Source organism: Oryx dammah, unplaced genomic scaffold (genome assembly GCF_014754425.2).
Source record: "Oryx dammah isolate SB20612 unplaced genomic scaffold, SCBI_Odam_1.1 HiC_scaffold_8, whole genome shotgun sequence".
NCBI lineage: Eukaryota > Metazoa > Chordata > Mammalia > Artiodactyla > Bovidae > Oryx > Oryx dammah.
In genome coordinates, this window is record NW_024070192.1 from 22021658 (window position 1) to 22041255 (window position 19598).

The following is a 19598-nucleotide window of genomic DNA, read 5'->3' on the forward strand; positions in this document are numbered from 1 at the left end:
CAGCTGGGCAGCACCCTGCTCCCAACATGGTGCAGCCTTGCTGGAGACCCTTCTCTCATTGACTCTCACCTGAGGGCCAGACTCTCACATTTTGTTTGATCCATTGGAAGCCTAGATTCCTAATTTTAGAGCCAGGAGGTCACTGAGTATAACCATTTATTTGACAGATCTGGCAAAGGAGCCTGAGAGGTTTAGAGAGTTGCCCAATCATTTGAGAGCCAGTTAGATGTGAAAGAGTAAACCCAGGCCCTTCTGACCCCAGATCAGAATCTCTTCACCCAGCCCCTGGCCGCCTCCTCATCTACAGCTGCATCAGGTCCTCAGATCATGCCTGGGGCTGGCACTCCCAGGCCAGGAGAAAAATCTGGGCCCGTAACACTGTACCTGTGAGGGCAAAATAGAGTAACTGATACACAAGCTTTGGAGAACTTTTTATTGTTTAAAAATCATAATTGAAGCTTCAAAAAACATACAGCCTAATACATGTCCCAGTTCCAGTGCCCTACTCCCTGGAGGAGGGCACAGGGCTAGTCCCTCCCATCGTGCTGCCCACACCACTAGCCAGGACCCTGCCCTGGGGAGGCTGCCCGCCCGCCCGCCTGCCCCCGTGTGCTAAGTCACCGGCTGAGGAGGGGCCCTGGGATGAGGTAGGGTGACCGGCTCCCTGCACCCCTCACCCCCTGCACATAGCAGTCTGTGTGCCCCATGTGGGAAGAGGAGCCAGTTCCCTGGGCAAGGGACCCCCATGGGGGAAAGACAGAGCCAGTCCCCACTCACCCCACCCCTCCCCAGCCCCCCAGCTCAAGGGAAGCTGTCGTCGTCATCTTCTGCCATCTCCTTGGCAAACTCCAAGTCCTGCTGCTCCCGCTCTCGCCGCTCCTGGGGAAGAGGGCCGGGGGGCAAGGGGCTGAGGACCAGCCTGGGGCTCGTGGTCTGCACCCAGCCCGACCCACCCAGGCTGCTGAGGACGAGCCAGCCACTCACTTGGTCTGCACCCAGCCCGACCCACCCAGGCTTTTCAGAAACTTCCCCTTCCACCCAAAGCAGAAAGCAGCTTACCTCTGCAGACTCCAAGTCCTTGTTGTAGGATTTGGGAGGAAACCTCATGGCCTGAAGCACAATGGAGAGAGGAGTGAGGGCAGGCACCTGGGCACCAGGAAATGTACTGGACAGGTGACACTCCCCAGTTTAGTCTGCTGGGGGAGCTAGGCATGGTGACTAATGACCCGTGACACCACATGATAAACACTAAAAAGAAAATCCAGAGGGATAAACGACCGACCCTCTCAGGCAGGCAGGGAGGTGGACTGGCACTGAGAAGGAGGAAGAATGGATGGCCTATGGGAGTGGAAGGAAGGGCATTCTAGGCAGAGACATTCAAGGTGTGAGAGGTTAGGCTGGAGCTCAGAGGGGCCAGCTGGGAGGAGGGGAGAAGATGGGGAGGGGCTGACGGGAGCGGTCTTGGGGAGTGAGGCTAGAGACACAGGGGACCAGTCACAAAGGGTCTTTCATGCACAGCGTTTGCCTGATTTCAGACAAAGTGATATCCCTGGTTTCCTGGGGGGAGAGACCAGGAAAAACAGTGTCCGACAGTACCAGCCCCCGACCCACAAGGGCTTAGGAGGCCTTTTGTGGTCCAAGATGGTGGTCCTACCCTTTACACAATTCAAACTTTGCTAAGTGCCCTAAGACAGTGATTTCATTCAGTCTCGACAGTGAAACAGGCAGGGCAGGTAATACCTCACTATCAGTCTCACAGATGGAGACATGGAGACTTCAGAGAAGGTAAACGACTCAAGTTTGGAACCAAATCCAGAACGGCGCACTCTAAACCCCAGTCTGATCCTCCCTGGCAACCAGACCCTTTAAGTGCACAGAGGCGTTGTAGTCCCACAAGCCAAGTCCTTTGCCCCTTCTGGACCCCCAGTGCTTTAGAGACTGGGAGCCGGGCCCCAAACCAAGCTGGTCTTCTCTAGGAGCCTGTGGGTGTGGCAGCGTACTGCTGCCCAGCTGGCTGTGCAGCTCAGGGCCCCTCACCTTGACAGACATGTTGTGAATATCCAGGCAGAAGGAGATGCGCTGGTGGAAGGCTAACTGGGGCTCGCGGGTGGAGTAGATGTCAATCATCTCCTTGGACTGGACGTAGCCCTTCTCGTGGTTGATGCTGGCCTCAATGACGCCATCTCGAATGGCCTGCAGGCCCCAAAGGGAGGAGAAGTCACCAGAAAGTCCATCCTCTGAGAACATCCCGTCTCATCTTTTTGTCCTCGCTGATCTCTCCGACATTCATTCGTGCACACACACACACTCTCTGGCAACTTTCTGGCTTCACTGTAAGCTGGGCATGCCGCCGCTTTAGCCGTCAACCCCCTCCCGCCCTGCGCCTGAAACACGGCGTCTGTGGCCCCCGAACCAGGCCCACCTTGGCGACAATGAACTCTGCATCCTCTGGGCTATCAAGCTGCAGCTTCTGGGCGATGTCCGCCAAGGAGATGCGGGAATAGGAGAGGCTGATCATGCGCACACCTGGGAGGAGGGGCGCGGGGAGGACAGGCTGGGCACAGACCCGTCACCTGCCCGGGCAGCCAGAGCGCTGTCCCAGCCCCAGAGAGGCCGAGTCCCAGTCCTGCTTCCAGGGCTCCCTCAGACCCTGACCCACACTTGTCTTTTTTTTTTTAAGTGATCAGGTTACCTTTCCTTTTTTCTAGTTTGGCTGCACTGGGTCTTTGTTACAGCGCAAGGGCTTCTCACTGCGGCATGTCGGCTTAGTGGCCCCGCAGCACGTGGGACCTTTGTTCCCTGACCAGGAACTGAACCCGCACCCCCCACCCTGGAAGGCATATTCTCAAGCCCGACCCACACCTGTCTTGATGACGTTGTGCCGCAGTCGGATGATGAGGGTATAGGTCCCATCTGCTTGGAACTTCTCCCCAAACTGATCCAGGACCTGGTTGAACTTGGCTAGGTTTCCTGTCCTGACAGCTGTGGTGGGGAGAGGAGTGGGTCAGATGCTGCCCGTGGTGCATACACCAGAGGGGACACAGTGCTGGGGGGGCAGCACGCCCTGGCAGGGGACCGGCCTTACCCTGGGTCAGAAGGAAGTAGGGCATGAGTGAGCGCTTGAGGGATGGTTGACGGAACTGCAGCCGGTCAGGGATCTCCCCCAGCAACAACTCCACCACAATCAGAAGCTTGTGCACCTGGAAGGCAGTGGGCAGGGAGCCCACAGGGTGGGAGGAGAGAACCAAGGGGGCTTCAACTCAGCCAGACACATCGGAAAAGCAGGACGGCGGCACTGGACTGGGCCCACGAGAGAAGAACACACCCTCAACCTGTGCCGCATGTGGGACCGAGGCTCTGCCTTGGGACCAGGCCCTGGGAGCCGCTGACCCTTTGACTACACCGGGCCCTCAGCTTCATTTCACTTGGCCAATCAGTGCACAATGCTCCAAAATGGCAAAGCTCCAAATTACAGGCTGGATGGGCAGGTTCTATGGCTCAGAACCAGTGAGGAAGCAGGGCCCAGAGGCCTCGGGGATGGGATGCAAGTCAGCCTAAAGATGCTGGTTACGGAGGTGAACCATATGTAAACTAGTCATCTGGGTAGAGGAAGAAGCACAGGAAAGGGCCTGCAGAGCTTCGGTGAATGAGCTGGGTATGATGGACAGGGTTGCCTGGGAAACCGGGTCCCTCCTCCTGATGCAGCACCCTGCAAGGGAGACTGTGGGAGGAGGGGACAACTTCCCCCACAAGCAGGAGGGACAGGAGCCCAGACAGCTAAACCATGGGTAAGCAAGTGTCACAAAGGAGGTGAGGGGTTAAAAATGGGGGTGGGTGATGGTGCCCACAGCTGGGCAAGGAGGGCCCCGCCTTCCGGGGTGGTCCCCTCGCTCACCACTACCCTGTCTCTCTGCGTACTCCATGAGTGAGGGGAAAGCCATGGTGACGGCAGAAATTAGCATGAGCTCTGAGGATTCTTTTAAGCAATGGCAGAGTGGTACTTTTTTGGCCACACCTTACAGCATGCAGGATCTTAATTCCCTGACCAGGGACAGAACCTGCGCCCCCTGCACTGGGAGCGCAAAGTCTTAACCACTGGATCATGAGGGAAGTCCCAAGCTTGAGAAATCTGATGAAGCAGAAAAAGGAGGGAGAATGATTCAGCCAAGGGGACAGGTTGGAGAAGAGGCCAGTGTACTCAAGGAGGTGAGGGGGTCTGTCAGGATAGATGCCTGGGGCACGTCTCAGGACGCCCAGTTCTGAGTGCCAGGCTGAGTTCTGAGCTCGGAGACAGAATGCCAGTCTTTACTTGCTAGCTAGAAATGTCGAGTCTCTGGATTCCTCCTCCCTAGAATGGGTGTAATAACAAAAATACTATCTGAACTACCAGATCCACAAGACTCACAATACCTTACTGGGTAGGAAATGGGGAAAATGCAAGCTTCCTGGACCTGGCAGACCAGCCAGGACCTCCACTGAGTCAGGCAGGGGAAGCTGGGCTGGCAGAGGGGAGGATGGTGACCAGCAGTGTCAGTGGCTCAAACAAGGGCACGGGCAACATCAGAGAGGAGACGACTACCAAAGGCATCAGGCAAATCAACAGACGACTCAGTGATGGGGAAGGTGGGGACAAGTCCAAGATGACCCAAGGCTTCTATGCACATCAGGAGAGCAAGAAGGACTGTAAACGGCACACAGGCGGGTCTGGACAAGGTGAATGTGAGAAGCCAGCAAGTATCTTAATGGAGATGTGTGCTGAGAAGTGGAATTTGCAGGTCTGGGTTTGTGAGAGGGCTCAAAACTTGTATTATGGGCTGAACGGGAACCCCCAGATTTTTATGGTGAAGTCCTAACCTGAGTACCCCAGAATGTGACTGGATTTGGAGCTAGAACCTTTAAAGAGGTTTATGAAGGGAATATGAAGTCATGTGAGTGGGCCCTAATCCAAGTATGACTGGGGTCCTTACAAGAAGAACTAGAGATACAGATATGCACGGAAGGAAGACCATTTGGAGACGGCAGAAGATGGACAACTCCAAGCAAAAGAGAAACTCCCAGAACAACCTGGCCACACTGACATCCTGAATTCGGACTTCTCACCTCCAGAAATAGAACGAAATAAATTTCTGCTGTTTAAGCCAGCCAGTCTTTTTACAGCAACCCGGGCAGATTAAGACAGATTAATGGACTTTGGTGATGCACTGTGGCGGAGAGAGCGAAGCCGCGAAAACAAATGAGATCCCCCAAGGCAAGAACGTGGAACAATTACGGATAGTACACTTTCAGCGTGCTCTGCTTCAGATGCCGTGTTAAATTCCACATCTGTCTCTACCCATTCTCACCCGCCCTGTTTTTACTTAAAGCTAGCTCTCCACTTGGGCTCTCTAGCCCATTCCTCCTACCTCTTCCCAGGCCTTGGCTCATCACCTATCTGCTTCAGCCTCTCTGGGTGGGAAGTTCCCCCACCTCTGCTTCCTCACCCCTCGAGCAGACCTTCCACCTCTTTCCTGGCTCCTTCACCAAAAGTCCAAGGGCAAGACCTCACTCCAGCTCCCTCTGCTCCTTCTTGCAACCTGGGTCTACTACAGGAAACTCTGAAACCTTATCCATCCACAGCAACATCTGGTTTGAAAACACTACCTTACCCCATGACACCTCTCCTTGGTGTGCACCACAGCCTGTATGTCAATTACGTGCATTTTTACTGATTTTTAGAAGAACGTTTAGTGTGTGTCCTACATTATAAGCAATCTTACATACTGCAATGTACCTTATGTGTCTGAAAAACCACCCCTTTCTATGAAAACTCAACCCATCTTTCAAAAACCAGATCAAATGTAACTGTTTAAAGATTTCTTTATTTTACCACAACTAAATTTGCCTTTCTCTGAACTGCTGAACTAAAACCAAAGCTCCTACCACACTGAGGTTGGTGTACATGCTCATCCTGCTCTCTTTCAAGGGCTAGGAGGTGTCTGCGTGTTAGTGTGGGAGCAGTCATCTGTGGCTGGGAAAGCTGGGTCCTAATTCTGGCTGCTAGGCTCTGTGATTTTACACAGTCCTCAAGCCATTCTGCTTCAGGTGTTCTGATTCCATCTCTGAGTGCAAATACCATTTCTAATCCTTCTTTTCTATCCCTCACAGTGCCCAGTATCAAGGTCAGCACTCAAGAAATACACCTGGGGACTGACAGCTCTGACATGGCCAAGGTTTGCCTCCACCTGAGTTGGCCACCTTAAGGAGGGCCCTGGGTTCCCTGGCCACAGACACCACTGCTCCCGAAGGGGCACCTGAGGGACCAGGTAAAGAGTCCAGAGCTTATCAACACAAACAAGACCCTTGCATGAAAAGACTATAGGATCTTCTGGGGAGTCAGGAATATTTAAAACCTACCTACCAGGGAGAAGACTGGGGATATATACTGCCAGAGGTGCAGGCAATGTCTGCCTAAGGTGCCCTGAACAACGTTATGTGGAAACAGACATGTGATGCCACCTTTAGGGTACGAAGACAAAGTAAGGATGCCTTCCTGGCTCCTCAGATGGGGAAACGGCACTAACGTGGTATCAGATGAGTAAGGGGGTCAAAGGGGAGAGAGAGCTGCCGCTCACCGTCTGTTTGAAGCCGACAGCTGTGTGCTGAGGGGCCTTCCGAAGGGCGTTGGTCATTGTTCTTCGGGCCTCTGAGTACTCCAGCTGGATGGCTTTGATGCGCCCTGGGTGTGAGAAGAGGAGAGCTGATCAAGACGAGAGCGTTATCCAAACCCTGGTCCTCCACAAACCAGAGCGCCTCTTAGGCACCACGGGCACCACATTCTTAGCCAATTTGTGCCGAGTGAGCCTGAGACGCCTCCTGGCTGGGGTGGGCCCTGCTCACCTGTGTAGTAGAGGTACCTTGCCCACTCATTGTTGTTGGCCTGCTCGGGGAACACGGACTTGGACACCAGCTTCTCGGCCTGGTCGTACAGGCTGTAGTGCAGGTAGTTCCGCAGCAGGAGGTTCAGCAGTGTGGCCTGCCCGTCCGTGTCGTGCCGCAGCGTGGCGGTCCGGAGCCGAGCGTGCAAGAAGCTCCAAGGAGGAAAGAAAGGAAGTCAAAGGCCTCAAGTAACAACTCTGAATAGTCAACTAGTAATGCATCAGTGTGGGTGCACAGAGAACTTGCACTCAGATGGGGGAGACAGACAACTCTCATGATGAATAAGCGTACCGTGAGGCCTGACAAAAGATGGGGGTGGGGGGTGATGCAGAAATCAGGGTAAGTGTGACAGGGGCGCGGGAGGACAGGAGGGAGCTGTGGCTTTAAACAGCCCGGTCAGGGTAGGACTCACTGAGAAGGTTACAGTTAAGCACAGGCTTGAAGGACGCAGGGAGGAGGGCACTCTCGGCCAACGGAAGTGTGCGCCCGTGGAAGAGGGAAGCGTCGGGGAGAGGGGGGGCCCAGACCCTATGAGGCCTCAAAAGCTTTTATCAGGAGGGCTCTGGCTTTTCCCTGAGGGAAATGGGGAGCCACCGCAGGTTCCAAGCAGAGGAGTGAAAGGCTTTCCAGCCTGTCTTTGTACCTTTTTTTAAAAAAACTTTTATTTATTTTATATTGGAGCACAGCCGATTAACAACGCTGTGGTAGTTTCAGGTGCAAAACAAAGGGACTCAGCCATACTGCCCTCGTACCTCTGACCCACTGAAGAGTCCTCCCTTGACGTGTGGTGAGAGGAGGAGCCTGGGGGACAGGACTTAGCAGGCCAGTGGTCATCTCTGCCTCAGCCTCTCAAGCCCTCCCGCAGCTCAGGGCGTGTTAACCGTCACCCCCACTTCCTGCTGGGCCCTTAGCGCCTCCCAGGCCTCGGGCCCCTGCAAGTCCACAGCTCTGTGCAGTGCCTGACCATGTTGCTGACCCCGAGGGCCGCGAGCGAGACCCCTGGCCACCGGTACCTGCGCACCACATCCAGCTTATCCAGGAACTCATAGACCCGGGCGTGATAATAGTAACACTTGGCAGCCACAAGGTCCAAGGCCCGGCGGTTCTGAGTGCTAATCTTCTGCATCAGATCATCAGAAATCTTCTGTGCCTGGGGAGGCAGCCAAAAGAGAGTCAAGCGGCAGTGCTTCAAAATTTAAACACGGAAAAAAACAAACAAACAAACACGGAGCTATCACATGAGCCAGCAAGTCCCCTCCTAGGCATATGTCCAAGAGAACTGGAAACGTATGTTCACATAAAAGCTTGCACACGAATGTTTATATCAGCATTTTTCACAATAACCAGTAAGTGGAACCAGCCCAAGTACTTATCATCCAATCAATGGTTAAACAAAATGTGGTATATCCATGTGATGAAATAGTACTCCTCCATAAAAAGGAACAGAGTACAGATACACGCTACAACATGGATAAACCTAGAAAACCCTAAGCTACAGAAAGAAGTCAGACACAAAAGGCACATAGTATCCATGGGACACAAAGTATTAATAGATTACTGGGCTGTGGGGAGGGGAGAACAAGGTGTGATTACTAACAGGTATGGTATTTTTCTTTGTGGGGGGCAGTGGGGGTTGGTGGGGTAGTGATTAAGCATGTCTGGAATTAGACAGGAGGGCAGTTGTACAACCTTGTGAATATACAAAAAGGCCATTGAAACCTAGACTTTCAGGTGGGTGAATTATAGCTAAAGAGCAACCAATCAAACAAAAACCAACCAGTGGCAAAACAAGGAAAAAATAAAACAGAAGACTGAGGCATAAGACCTGTCACCTCCTGGGTGTGCCCCTGGGAAAGAAGCTGAGCCTGCCAGGGCAGCTGCCCCAGCTGGAGGCGGTGCTGGAAGAGTCGTATCCACAATGGAGTCTTTCAGATCCACAGTAAGAGCTGCCATTTATTAACATGTAGGGAATGCTGACTTTGTGCAGGTCATTGTGCCAAGTTATTTTTAAAATGTATTATTTTTATTTAATACTAATGATAAACTTGTAAGAATGGCAGCTCGTCTTATTTTACACACAGCTGGAAGAAATCAATTTGCCTAAGGTACAAATGGGATTTGAAGCCAGGTCTTTCTGCCTCCAAATCTACTCTTTCCAAAGCATCCACCATCCGGGGACTGTGCCACAGAGAGGTACAGAGTGACCACGGGCAGGCCTTTCCCAGAGCCGGAGCAGGAGTTGAGGGGTCTTCCTCGGATGTGGGGCTGGGCGCATCCTCACATTGGGGAAGAGTCTGCGGGGGGCAGTGAATGACCCAGTGATGATCTATTTCTTCACAAGAGGCGATCTCCCCCACTAACCCCACGCACTGCCTGGGGCGCGTTAGTCAAACGCTCTGGTCTTGGATACCTCTTTGTAGCGCTTGCTGTTCATCAGGAAGATGACCATGAGAAGCTGGAGGTAGGCTTCCACTTCAGGCAGGAGGGGAGCCGACGCAGCTTTTCCTGTTCGGGGACGGAACTGTAAATCGGCTTCTGTGTCCATGGGCTAGGAGAGGACGTGAGTTACCGTGGAAGAGCTCAGTCAGATCAATCAACCAGGAATTTCTTAAGCACTATTATTTCAACAGAGATTTACTAAGTGCCCACTGTGTGCCAAGATTTTTCTGGGTGCTGGGGATACAAAAATATTGAAGGGAGTCAAAAAGGCTGGCGATAAAATCAATACAGAAAAGGGTTACAGAGGTATAACATCCTTATAGAATGGAACGGGGACAGAAAGGATGATGTAAGGACCCCTCAGAGAGCCTACACTCTAACTAGAGATTAAACCACCATACCTGGAACCACTGCAAATTCTGTCAGGCAGGGTTTAATAAAGCGATATAATTCTAGAGATGAGATCAAGGATAATGAGACAGGGAGTTCCCTGGTGGACTAGTGGCTGGGATTCTAGGTTTCACTGCTGTGGGCTGGGTTCACGCCTGGTCAGGGAATTGAGTTACCCAAGCTGTGTGGCTTGGCCAAAAACGAATAATGAGACAAAAAAAAAATTTTGGTGGTAATAAAGAAATTTAGGGGGAAATTGACATATATATAGTATTTATTTTCAGATCTAGTCACTAAAACTGGAATAATGTGTAACAGATCAAAAAATGATCGTGGTGGGGGACTTCAGAGATGTACAGGTTAAAAAATATTCCAGGCAGGGCTGGGGGAAGGTGCTTTTCCCCTTTCCCAGACAGTAAAGTTTTACTGTCCACCTCAGGGGATTTCCTGAGTTTTACATCTATGAAACAGATTGTAAGCATACAGAATTTTAGGGAGATGAAGGTAGCTAAAGGGCCAATGAAGTTTAAGAAGGGGCAGAACTTGAACTGTACCATGGATGATAAGAGAAGTTTTGCACTCAGAAAGGAAACGGAGAGGTTTCTCCTGGCATGGAGACAACCACCACCAGCAAACTAACATCATCAACATGCACTCTGTGCCGCACACTGTTCTAAGAGCCTTCCCCGTCTTCCTCAGCAACTGCCCCACAACGTGCCCCCAGAGTTGTTCATCACATATATCAAATGAGGCCCAGGGAAGTTAGGTCAGACACCAAATGGCAGAGCTGGGATTAAAAACTCAACCTTCCCCCAAAACCTGTGCTCTTAACCACTGATCTCTTTTGGGTGAGGCCACACTGCAGGGCGTGTGGAATCTTAGTCCCCCCTCCAAGGATCCAACTACAACCCCTGCAGTGGAAGCAAGGAGTCTTAACCACTGGACCACCTGGGAAGTCCCTTAATCACTGCTCTCTACATCCTCCATGGCGAAGCTTCAGAGGCAAAGAGATGGTAGAACCTTCTCCTAGGCCCTATGTTGGGAGTGGTAGGAAATGAATACAGTTGGAAGGGTCCTGATTCTGAGATCCTTTTTCTGACTCAGAATAATGACCCTCCAGGGCAGAAGGATGGTCCCCCTGTTAGAGGGCAGATGAGTATTAAGAGGGGCTGCTTTGCTTCGTGTCTCTGTTGTGGCAGGTAATGAGACAGGTCTCCAGGATGGGACACAGCTACCCAGGGTGGAATGTGTGTCCCTGTGTGTCTCAAGCCAAGCCCACAGTCCTGCGCTGGCCTGACTCCACTCACCTCTTCCAGAAAGGGTAGCAAGAAGTCTCGAGTGGCATTGTTGGAAGTGAAGAAGCCGTGCACGGCCTTGTACAGAACGTAGTGGTTGAGGCGGCGGGATGTGGAAGGCAGCATCCGTAGGGCCCGCAGCACAAACCGAGGCTCCTTGCCCGACACTGCCTTCTCCAGCTGTTTCACGTGCTCCTTGATGTCTGTGGAGGAGCAGGGGAGGAAACATGAATTCCAACTCCACCTACCCCTCCGCCACTCCAGCCAAACAGTCTTAGGAAGCCTCTTACAAGTGTCAGGATGTGGCCAGTCCCCTCTTTTGCTCTCACAGGATTGAGCAATACTTATGGATGCCATATGCTGATTTTAAGACATAACCAAGAGACACAGAAAAATAAAGCTGGGTTGGGGAAGAAGTAGAGAGTGACATAAAAAGGAAAAACAAAACAAAACAAAACAATGAAAAACAAAAACACGTGGGGATTTAGCAGATCTTCAAATAGGAAAACACTTTCCAAATGGGAACAATGGGAGAAATCACGCACATACACACACACAAGACTTAAAGAACTTCAAAGAAAAAGCAAACGAAATCCTTCTGATAACTGTAGCAAAAGAAAAATATCTGCAACAAATGTGGCCAGAGATGCATATTCAATAAAGAGCTTGTACAAAGGATTAAAATAAATACAAATGAGTATGAATGGTTAATATGAAAAGAGGAATGACAAATAGATATGAAAGATGTTTCATTAGTATTCAAATAACCACAAATGAAAACATTTTTCAATAACCATTCTAACAGTATTTGAAAAATGATAACATACAGAGTACAGGGGTGACCAGGACATTTCTGTTTGCATAATGTAAATCAGTACAGTCTTCCTGGACATACCTACCAAGGACCTTAAAAATATTTATCCTTTCAACTCAGGGATCTATACTGAATGCGTAATTATAGAAACAGATCAAATACATGGGCAGAGATGATGGCTGCAAAGCTATTTATAACGGAGGAAAATGGAAACAAATGTCCAGAAATAAGGGAGCACCATCAATTGGTAGCTTCTCAGTTTCCCTTGTATTCGTATTCCTTTGTATTAGAATAGGAGCTGATGCAGTCAACACTATCACATCCTCAAACCACCACCCAGGAGCATAACTTTGCTTATTTCAGTGTTTTTGAGCTAGTTTCTCATGTAGTTAAGCAGAGAGAAAATCCAATGAATAGTCCTATCCTACTTGATCCAGAAGTGGGAAATGGCACCAGGGTCACAGTGGGGAGTCTTCACTCTACCCACTCCAAATATGGACAGGATGCTCTAAGTTGGAAAAGTGAAATATAAACTTGGAGGAACAAGAGGAGGATGGAAACAGAACAGGCACCAAGGAAAAGAGAAATGGGGGAACTGGCATATAGTTTAGGTGGGAGGTTGAGTATCAGGAACTCAAACAAATGACAACTAAAAAGTTGAAAGTGTATCATGTGTTTAAACTCTTTAGAAACAGAGCAGGAGTAAGGGTTTGAAGGGAGAGAAAAACGAGATAGGATCGTTTGGGCAGTTCAATTAGAGCAACGAGGAAGCAAGATACTAAGCAGAAAGGGCTCTCTTAGCGGAGTTTGCTAAAGGTAGTTAAGACACCAGAAATCATTCTTAAAACACAGGAGTCAGTATTCTGTGTTATTCTTATCTCCCTTCAAAGATAAATACAGACAATGGTTTTTATAGAGATCGGTCATGCACTGGGGTCACTAGAATCAGTCTGATGAGATACAAGTGGAATAATAAGGTAAGAGGAGAGAACTTAGAAGAGGGAGTCTATGGGCCCAGTGAGACCTAATTCTAGATGCCATTCCCCGTGGAGGGAAGGTGTGTGAGACGGGAGGAGTCCAGAGTCTAGAGAGACTGTTCAGTTATCCGGGCCGCGGTCGGGAGTGTCAGGGTAGCGGGAGCAGGCACTTGGGGGTGATCCCAAGGAACCCCCAAGTCACGGTGGTGGAGGCTACGCTGGGGTCCCAAGGAGAGGCTACATCATCGGGTGCTGTCACCCGTGATCAGGGCACGTCCCCGGCCCAAGCTCTCGTACCCTCCAAGGTGACGGTGTCCAGCTCTCGCTGGGAGTGCTCAGCCGCCGCAGCCGCCGTCTTGCCAGCGGTCTCCCCGGTTGATCCGCCACCCGCCGCTGCCTCCTCTTTCATCTCCACATCCTGGGGGGCCGGGGGCGGCGGTGGTTCTTGTTCCCCTCCGCCGGGCGGCGGCTTCGCCTTGTCCGCGCCGCGGCGCCGCGCCGAGCCCTCCTGCTTCATGGCGCCCGGGGTCGCGGCCTAGTCCGGGGACCGAGGCCGGGGCCTCGCGTAAACCCTCGCACCGGAGACCAGGAACCGAGCCGGGCCTGCACACGAGCGCGGGCTCGCGTCGGGCCGCACGATGACGGAGCAGCTGCAAACCCCTTCCCGGCGCTGGGCCTTCTGGGAAGCGACAGGCCGGGCTGGTCGATGGCCGAGTCATCAAAGGAGGAAAAAGTCAACCACCGAGACGCATGATGGAGGCGGATCTCCACGGAAGGAGCGGGGAGGAGCTTCTTTGAGTCTGTAAGGCTTGTTTTAGAGTGCTCCACTGTGTTGATTTTCTTGCTTGCTTCTCTCGAGTGTACTTCCGTGAATGTCCACAAGAGGTCCACAAGCTCCAGCTGGGTTACAGCGGAGCACCCCACCCAGGAAAGAGTGGGTAGGACCTACCGGAACGCAGGGCGTTTTGACGCCCTGAATTGCTGGGCGGGTTTCATGCTTAAACTCTCAGTTTGCTCCTGGCAGGGTTCACTTTCGGGAGCCACGAGGCTGGTCCTCAACCGTAGCCCGGTGCATCGGGCACGAGAGAAGAAAAGAATCTGCGGAGGGTTGTGGAGCTAGGATGTTGTTCAGTCACTCGGTCTGTCCGATTCTTTGCGACTCCATGAACTGCAGCACGCCAGGCTTCCCTGTTCATCGCCGTCTCCTGGAGTTTGCCTGGCGTGCTGCTATCCATGGGGTCGAAAAAAAGACTCGGACACGACTGAGCAACTGAGCAACAACAAATGTCTACTGAGTCGGTGATGACACCCAAACATCTTATCCTCTGTCGCCTCCTTATCATGCCCTCAATCTTTCGCAGCATCAGGGTCTTTTCGTGTTATTCGGCTCCGGGCATCAGGTGGCCAAAGTATCGGAGCTTCAGCTTCAGCATCAGCCCTTCCAATGAATAGTCAGGGTTGATTTCCTTTAGGATTGACTGGTTTGATTTCCTTGCTGTCCAAGGGACTCTCAAGAGTCTCCTCCAGGGCCACAATGGGAAAGTATCAGTTCTGTTGGATTTGAAATAAAACCGAACTGGAGACGACAGAGAACCCTATGGGATTCAAAGTTTGAAAAGTAAAAGTGAAAGTCACTGGATTGGGTAGCCTTTCCCTTCTCCAGGGGATCTTCCCAACCCAGGGGTCGAATCCAGGTTTCCTGCTGCATTGCAGGTGGATTCTTTATCAGCTGAGCCAAAGGCAAACCCATCTGTGTTTAGCTAGTGCTGAAAATAAAGCATAAAATCCGCAGCGGAGGAATGCGGATAGGGGAGTGTCGATCAGTTCAGTTGCTCAGTCGTGTCCGACTCCTTTTGACCACATGGACTGCAGCACACCAGGCCTCCCTGTCCATCACTAACTCCCGGAATTTACTCAAACTCATGTCCATTGAGTCAGTGATGTCATCCAGCCATCTCATCCTCTGTCGTGTCCCCTTCTCCTCCCACCTTCAATCTTTCCCAACATTAGGGTCTTTTCAAATGAGTCGCTTTTTCACATCAGGGACCAAAGTATTGGAGTTTCCAATGAATATTCAGGACTGATTTCCTTTAGGATGGACTGGTTGGATCTCCTTGCAGTCCAGGGGACTCTCAAGAGACTTCTCCAACACCACAGTTCAAAAGCATCAATTCTTCCACTCTCAGCTTTCTTTATAGTCCAACTCTCACATTCATACATGACCACTGGAAAAACCATAGCTTTGACTAGACGGACCTTTGCTGGCAAAGTAATGTCTCTGCTTTTTAATATGCTATTTAGGTTGGTCATAACTTTTCTTCCAAGGAGCAAGTGTCTTTTAATTTCATGGCTGCAGTCACCATCTGCAGTGATTTTGGAGCCCCTCAAAATAAAGTCTGTCACTGTTTCCATTGCTTCCCCATCTATTTGCCATAAAGTGATGGGACCAGATGCCATGATCTTAGTTTTCTGAATGTTTAGTTTTAAGCCAACTTTTTCACTCTCCTCTTTCACTTTCATCAAGAGGCTCTTTAGTTCTTCTTCATTTTCTGCCATAAGGGTGGTGTCATCTGCATATCTGAGGTTATTGATATTTCTCCCTGCAATCTTGATTCCAGCTTTTGCTTCATCCAGCCCAGCGTTTTTCATGGTGTACTCTGCGTATAAATTAAATAAGCAGGGTGACAATATACAGCCTTGACATACTCCTTTCCCGATTTGGAACCAGTCTGTTGTTCCATGTCCAGTTCTAACTATTGCTTCTTGACCTGCACATACAGATTTCTCAGGAGGTAGATCAGGTGGTCTGGTATTCCCATCTCTTTAAGAATTTTCCACAGTTTGTTGTGATCCACACAGTCAAAGGCTTTGGCATAGTCAATAAAGCAGAAGTAGGTGTTTTTCTGGACCTCTCTTGATTTTTTGATGATCCAACAGATGTTGGCAATTTGATCTCTGGTTCCTCTACCTTTTCTAAATCCAGCTTGACCACCTGGAAGTTCATGGTTCATGTGCTGTTGAAGCCTGGCTTGGAGAATTTTGAGCATTACTTTGCTAGTGTGTGAGAGGAATGCAATTGTGTGGTAGTTTGAGTATTCTTTGGCATTGCCTTTCTTTGGGATTAGAATAAAAACTAACCTTTTCCAGCCCTGTGGCCACTGGTGAGTTTACCAAATTTTCCAGCATATTGAATGCAGCACTTTCACAGCATCATCTTTTAGGATTTGAAATAGCTCAGCTGGAATTCCATCACCTCCACTAGCTTTGTTTGTAGTGATGCTTCCTAAGCCCCACTTGACTTCACATTCCAGGATGTCTGGCTCTAGATGAGTGATCACACCATCGTGATTATCTGGGTCGTGAAGATCTCTTTTGTATAGTTCTTCTGTGTATTCTTGCCACCTCTTCTTAATATCTTCTGATTCTGTGAGGTCCATACCATTTCTGTCCTTCGTTGTGCCCATCTTTGCATGAAGTGTTCCCTTGGTATCTCTAATTTTCTTGAAGAGAACTCTAGTCTTTCCCATTCTATTTTTTTCCTTTATTTCTTTGCATTGATCACTGAGGAAGGCTTTCTTATCTCTCCTTGTTATTTTTTTGGAACTCTGCATTCAAATGGGTATATCTTTCCTTTTCTCCTTTGCCTTTCGCTCCTCTTCTTTTCACAGCTATTTGTAAGGCCTCCTCAGACAACCATTTTGCCTTTTTGCATTTGTTTTCCTCCTGTACAATGTCATGAACATCCATCCATACTTCTTTAGGCACTCTGCCTATCAGATCTAATCCCTTGAATCCATTTCTCACTTCCACTGTATGATTTTAAGGGATTTGATTTAGGTCATACCTGAGTGGTCTAGTGTTTTTCTCTACTTTTTAAAATTTAAGTCTGAATTTGGCAATAAGGAGTTCATGATCTGAGCCACAGTCAGCTCCCAGTCTTGTTTTTGCTGACTGTATAGAGCTTCTCCATCTTTGGCTGCAAAGAATATAACCAATCTGATTTTGGTACTGACCATCTTGTGATGTCCATGTGTAGAGTCTTCTCTTGTGTTGTTGGAAGAGGGTGTTTGCTATGACCAGTGTGTTCTCTTGGCAAAACTCTATTAGCCTTTGTTCTGCTTCATTCTGTACTCCAAGGCCAAATTTGCCTGTTACTCCAGGTATTTCTTGACTTCCTACTTTTGCATTCCAATCCCCTATAATGGAAAGGACATCTTTTTGGGTGTTAGTTCTAGAAGGTCTTGTAGGTCTTCATAGAACCGTTCAACTTCAGCTTCTTCAGCATTACTGGTCAGGGCATAGACTTGGATTACTGTGATATTGAATGGTTTGCCTTGGAAATGAACAGAGATCATTCTGTCATTTTTGAGATTGCATCCAAGTACTGCATTTCATCTCGGACTTTTCTTCGGGGAGAGTGTATTTGGGTGTAATTACTTCAGTGTAATAAAATTTAGGAGTCTGGTCTCTATGAGACCCAGGGATAGCATATTTAGGGGATGGGGTGGTAAAAAATCAGCTTCAGAATGTGGTATGCTGGAAGCTCTGCTCTGGGCTGTGGTGTATTGTGAGGCTGGAGGAAACAGAGAGGCTTCAGGGGTCCTTTGGGGAGATAATATGCATCCAGACAGACACTGTAGTGAAATGGGGAACAGAGTACTAGTGCACTTAAGGTGCACCTAAGTGTTCTTGCCTGGAGAATCCCAGGGACGGGGGAGCCTGGTGGGCTGCTGTCTATGGGGTCGCACAGAGTCAGAAACGACTGAAGCAACTTAGCAGCAAGAGTCCCCTTGGGAAACTGAACCTGAAACCTCATCTACTCCTTCAAGAGGCTCCTCCGGTGATTCTGCAGGAGTATACAGATTCCAGTTTCCTAAGACACAAAAAGCAAAAAACTCCTTTCCTATCTTGGAACTTTTATCTCTCCCGTAAATGGAAGCTTTGCGTTTAGACCAGGTCAGACCCTGCAAGGCAACCTAGCCCTGCTGTAAGGTCCTAGAGGGCAGAGAATGTTTTGACCATATTCTCCTTTATATTTTTACAGAGAGAGGATATTCTTTGTATCCCTCCTTTTATACTATTGCAATGAATAGCTAGCTCCTTGTACTAAGTAGTGACTTCCTAAATGGAAAATTGTGTTCTCCAGTTTTAGTGAAAATGATCAATTCTTCCTGAAGTGTACCCCTGCGCTCTAGGGCTGGGAGATTGGATAATAGGACTTTTGAATCATCACTAGAGTAAACTCATTAAAATGTGTTCTTCTTTTTTTTTTTTTAATCTATTTATTTGGCCATGCTGGGTCTTAGTTGAAGCATGCTGGATCTAGTTCCCTGACCAGGGATGAAACCCGGCCCCCCAGCATTGGGAGCTTGGAGTGCTAGCCATTGGACCACCAGGGAAGTCCCTAAACCGTGTTCTTTATAACACCATATCTGTAACTGTAGGTAGATGAGAATGGCAAAGGAAGAAAACAGATGGGCTTTGTTGTTCATCTTTATGAGCTTACCCTTCTGGATAGTTAGAGTGTTAGCTCACTTCATTATTAAGTTTACATCACAAGGGAAAAACAATCAAGTCAGCAGAAAACTACCTAGTATGTCCTTGAGCAATATATCCAGGCCTTGGAAAACGCCCCAGCATGGGGGAGGATGGCTTAACACAAAGTTTTTGGCAGTTGGTCTTGAATTCTTTGTGAGTGAGGGAACCAGCCTGGAGAGGGGTGGCTAAGACGGGGAAGAGTCTGACTCCTGGGGCCAAAAACCTTGGAGAAATTATTCCATCCATAAAACTATGTTAAAAGAGATCAGTGAAAGATGTTAAAACCCAGCTTTAGGCAGAGGAGGCTGGTATAAACCTAGCAGTTTTACGAGACTGAATGTGTATGTTAACCCGTCCACATGCCAATTCTATCCACCTCACTTCCTCCTGCAACCACCCTAATTGAGGGCAGAAGAAGGAAAGGTGGAATGAGAAGATAATATTATATTTTCTTTTTAAAATTTTTGAATCAGTCTTATTCTTTTGTATGCTCCGTCCTGTCTGACTCTTTGCGGCCCCATGGACTGTATCCCACCAGGCTCCTCTGCCTGTGGTATTTTCCAGGCAAGACTATTGGGGTGGAGTGCCATTTCCTACTCCAAGGGATCTTCCTGATCTTCCTGACTTGGATCAAACCCAAGTCTCTTGCATCTCCTGCATTAGCAGGTGGATTCTTTACCACTAGTACCACCTAGGAAGCCACCCAGTATTCTTGGGGTACCATTTATTTTTTACTTATCTGCATTAAATATATATATTTATATATATATATATAATATATATTTTTTATATATATATATATATGGCTGCATGGCTTGTGGTATCTTAGTTCCCAGACTGAGGATAAAACCTGGCCACCTGGCATTGGAAACTTAAGAGTCCTGACAACTGGAGAGCCAGGGAATTCCCCTGCGTTTTCTGTTCAATAAACTTGGAAGTTGTCTTACTCTTGTGCTTGTACCACATATCTCTAGGTCTTCACCTTTCCCAGTCCCTCAACCCAAGTCCAGAGAACCTCAAAGGCTCCTCTTGGAAGACAAATTGCTTTGATGATCTTCTGATTCTAGAGTCTAGAGTCCACATTCTACACCTTCATAGTTCTTCTCAGCATTTTCTAGCCAGTCTGAGGACATCATAACAGTGTTCATGTACATATAATCTGTATAGAGTATGATAATGTCTTTGTCTTTTTCTGGCACAAATTAAGAATTTCCTTAGGATAGATTCTTT

The 19598-nt window shown here is 49.1% G+C and overlaps 1 protein-coding gene across 1 annotated transcript; it reads right to left on the reverse strand.

The window, feature by feature from the left end:
- Positions 1-416: 416 nt before the first annotated feature.
- Positions 417-13526, reverse strand: PSMD3 (proteasome 26S subunit, non-ATPase 3). The gene is made up of 12 exons (XM_040245462.1): positions 13128-13526; positions 11052-11242; positions 9326-9463; positions 7929-8065; positions 6877-7067; positions 6612-6715; positions 3086-3200; positions 2863-2982; positions 2423-2526; positions 2038-2193; positions 1060-1110; positions 417-879 (listed from the first exon to the last, which is right to left on the reverse strand). The coding sequence occupies exons 1-12, from the start codon at positions 13345-13347 to the stop codon at positions 802-804; spliced, it is 1605 nt and encodes a 534-aa protein (XP_040101396.1). The 5' UTR covers positions 13348-13526; the 3' UTR covers positions 417-801.
- Between the last annotated feature and the right edge of the window lie 6072 nt (positions 13527-19598).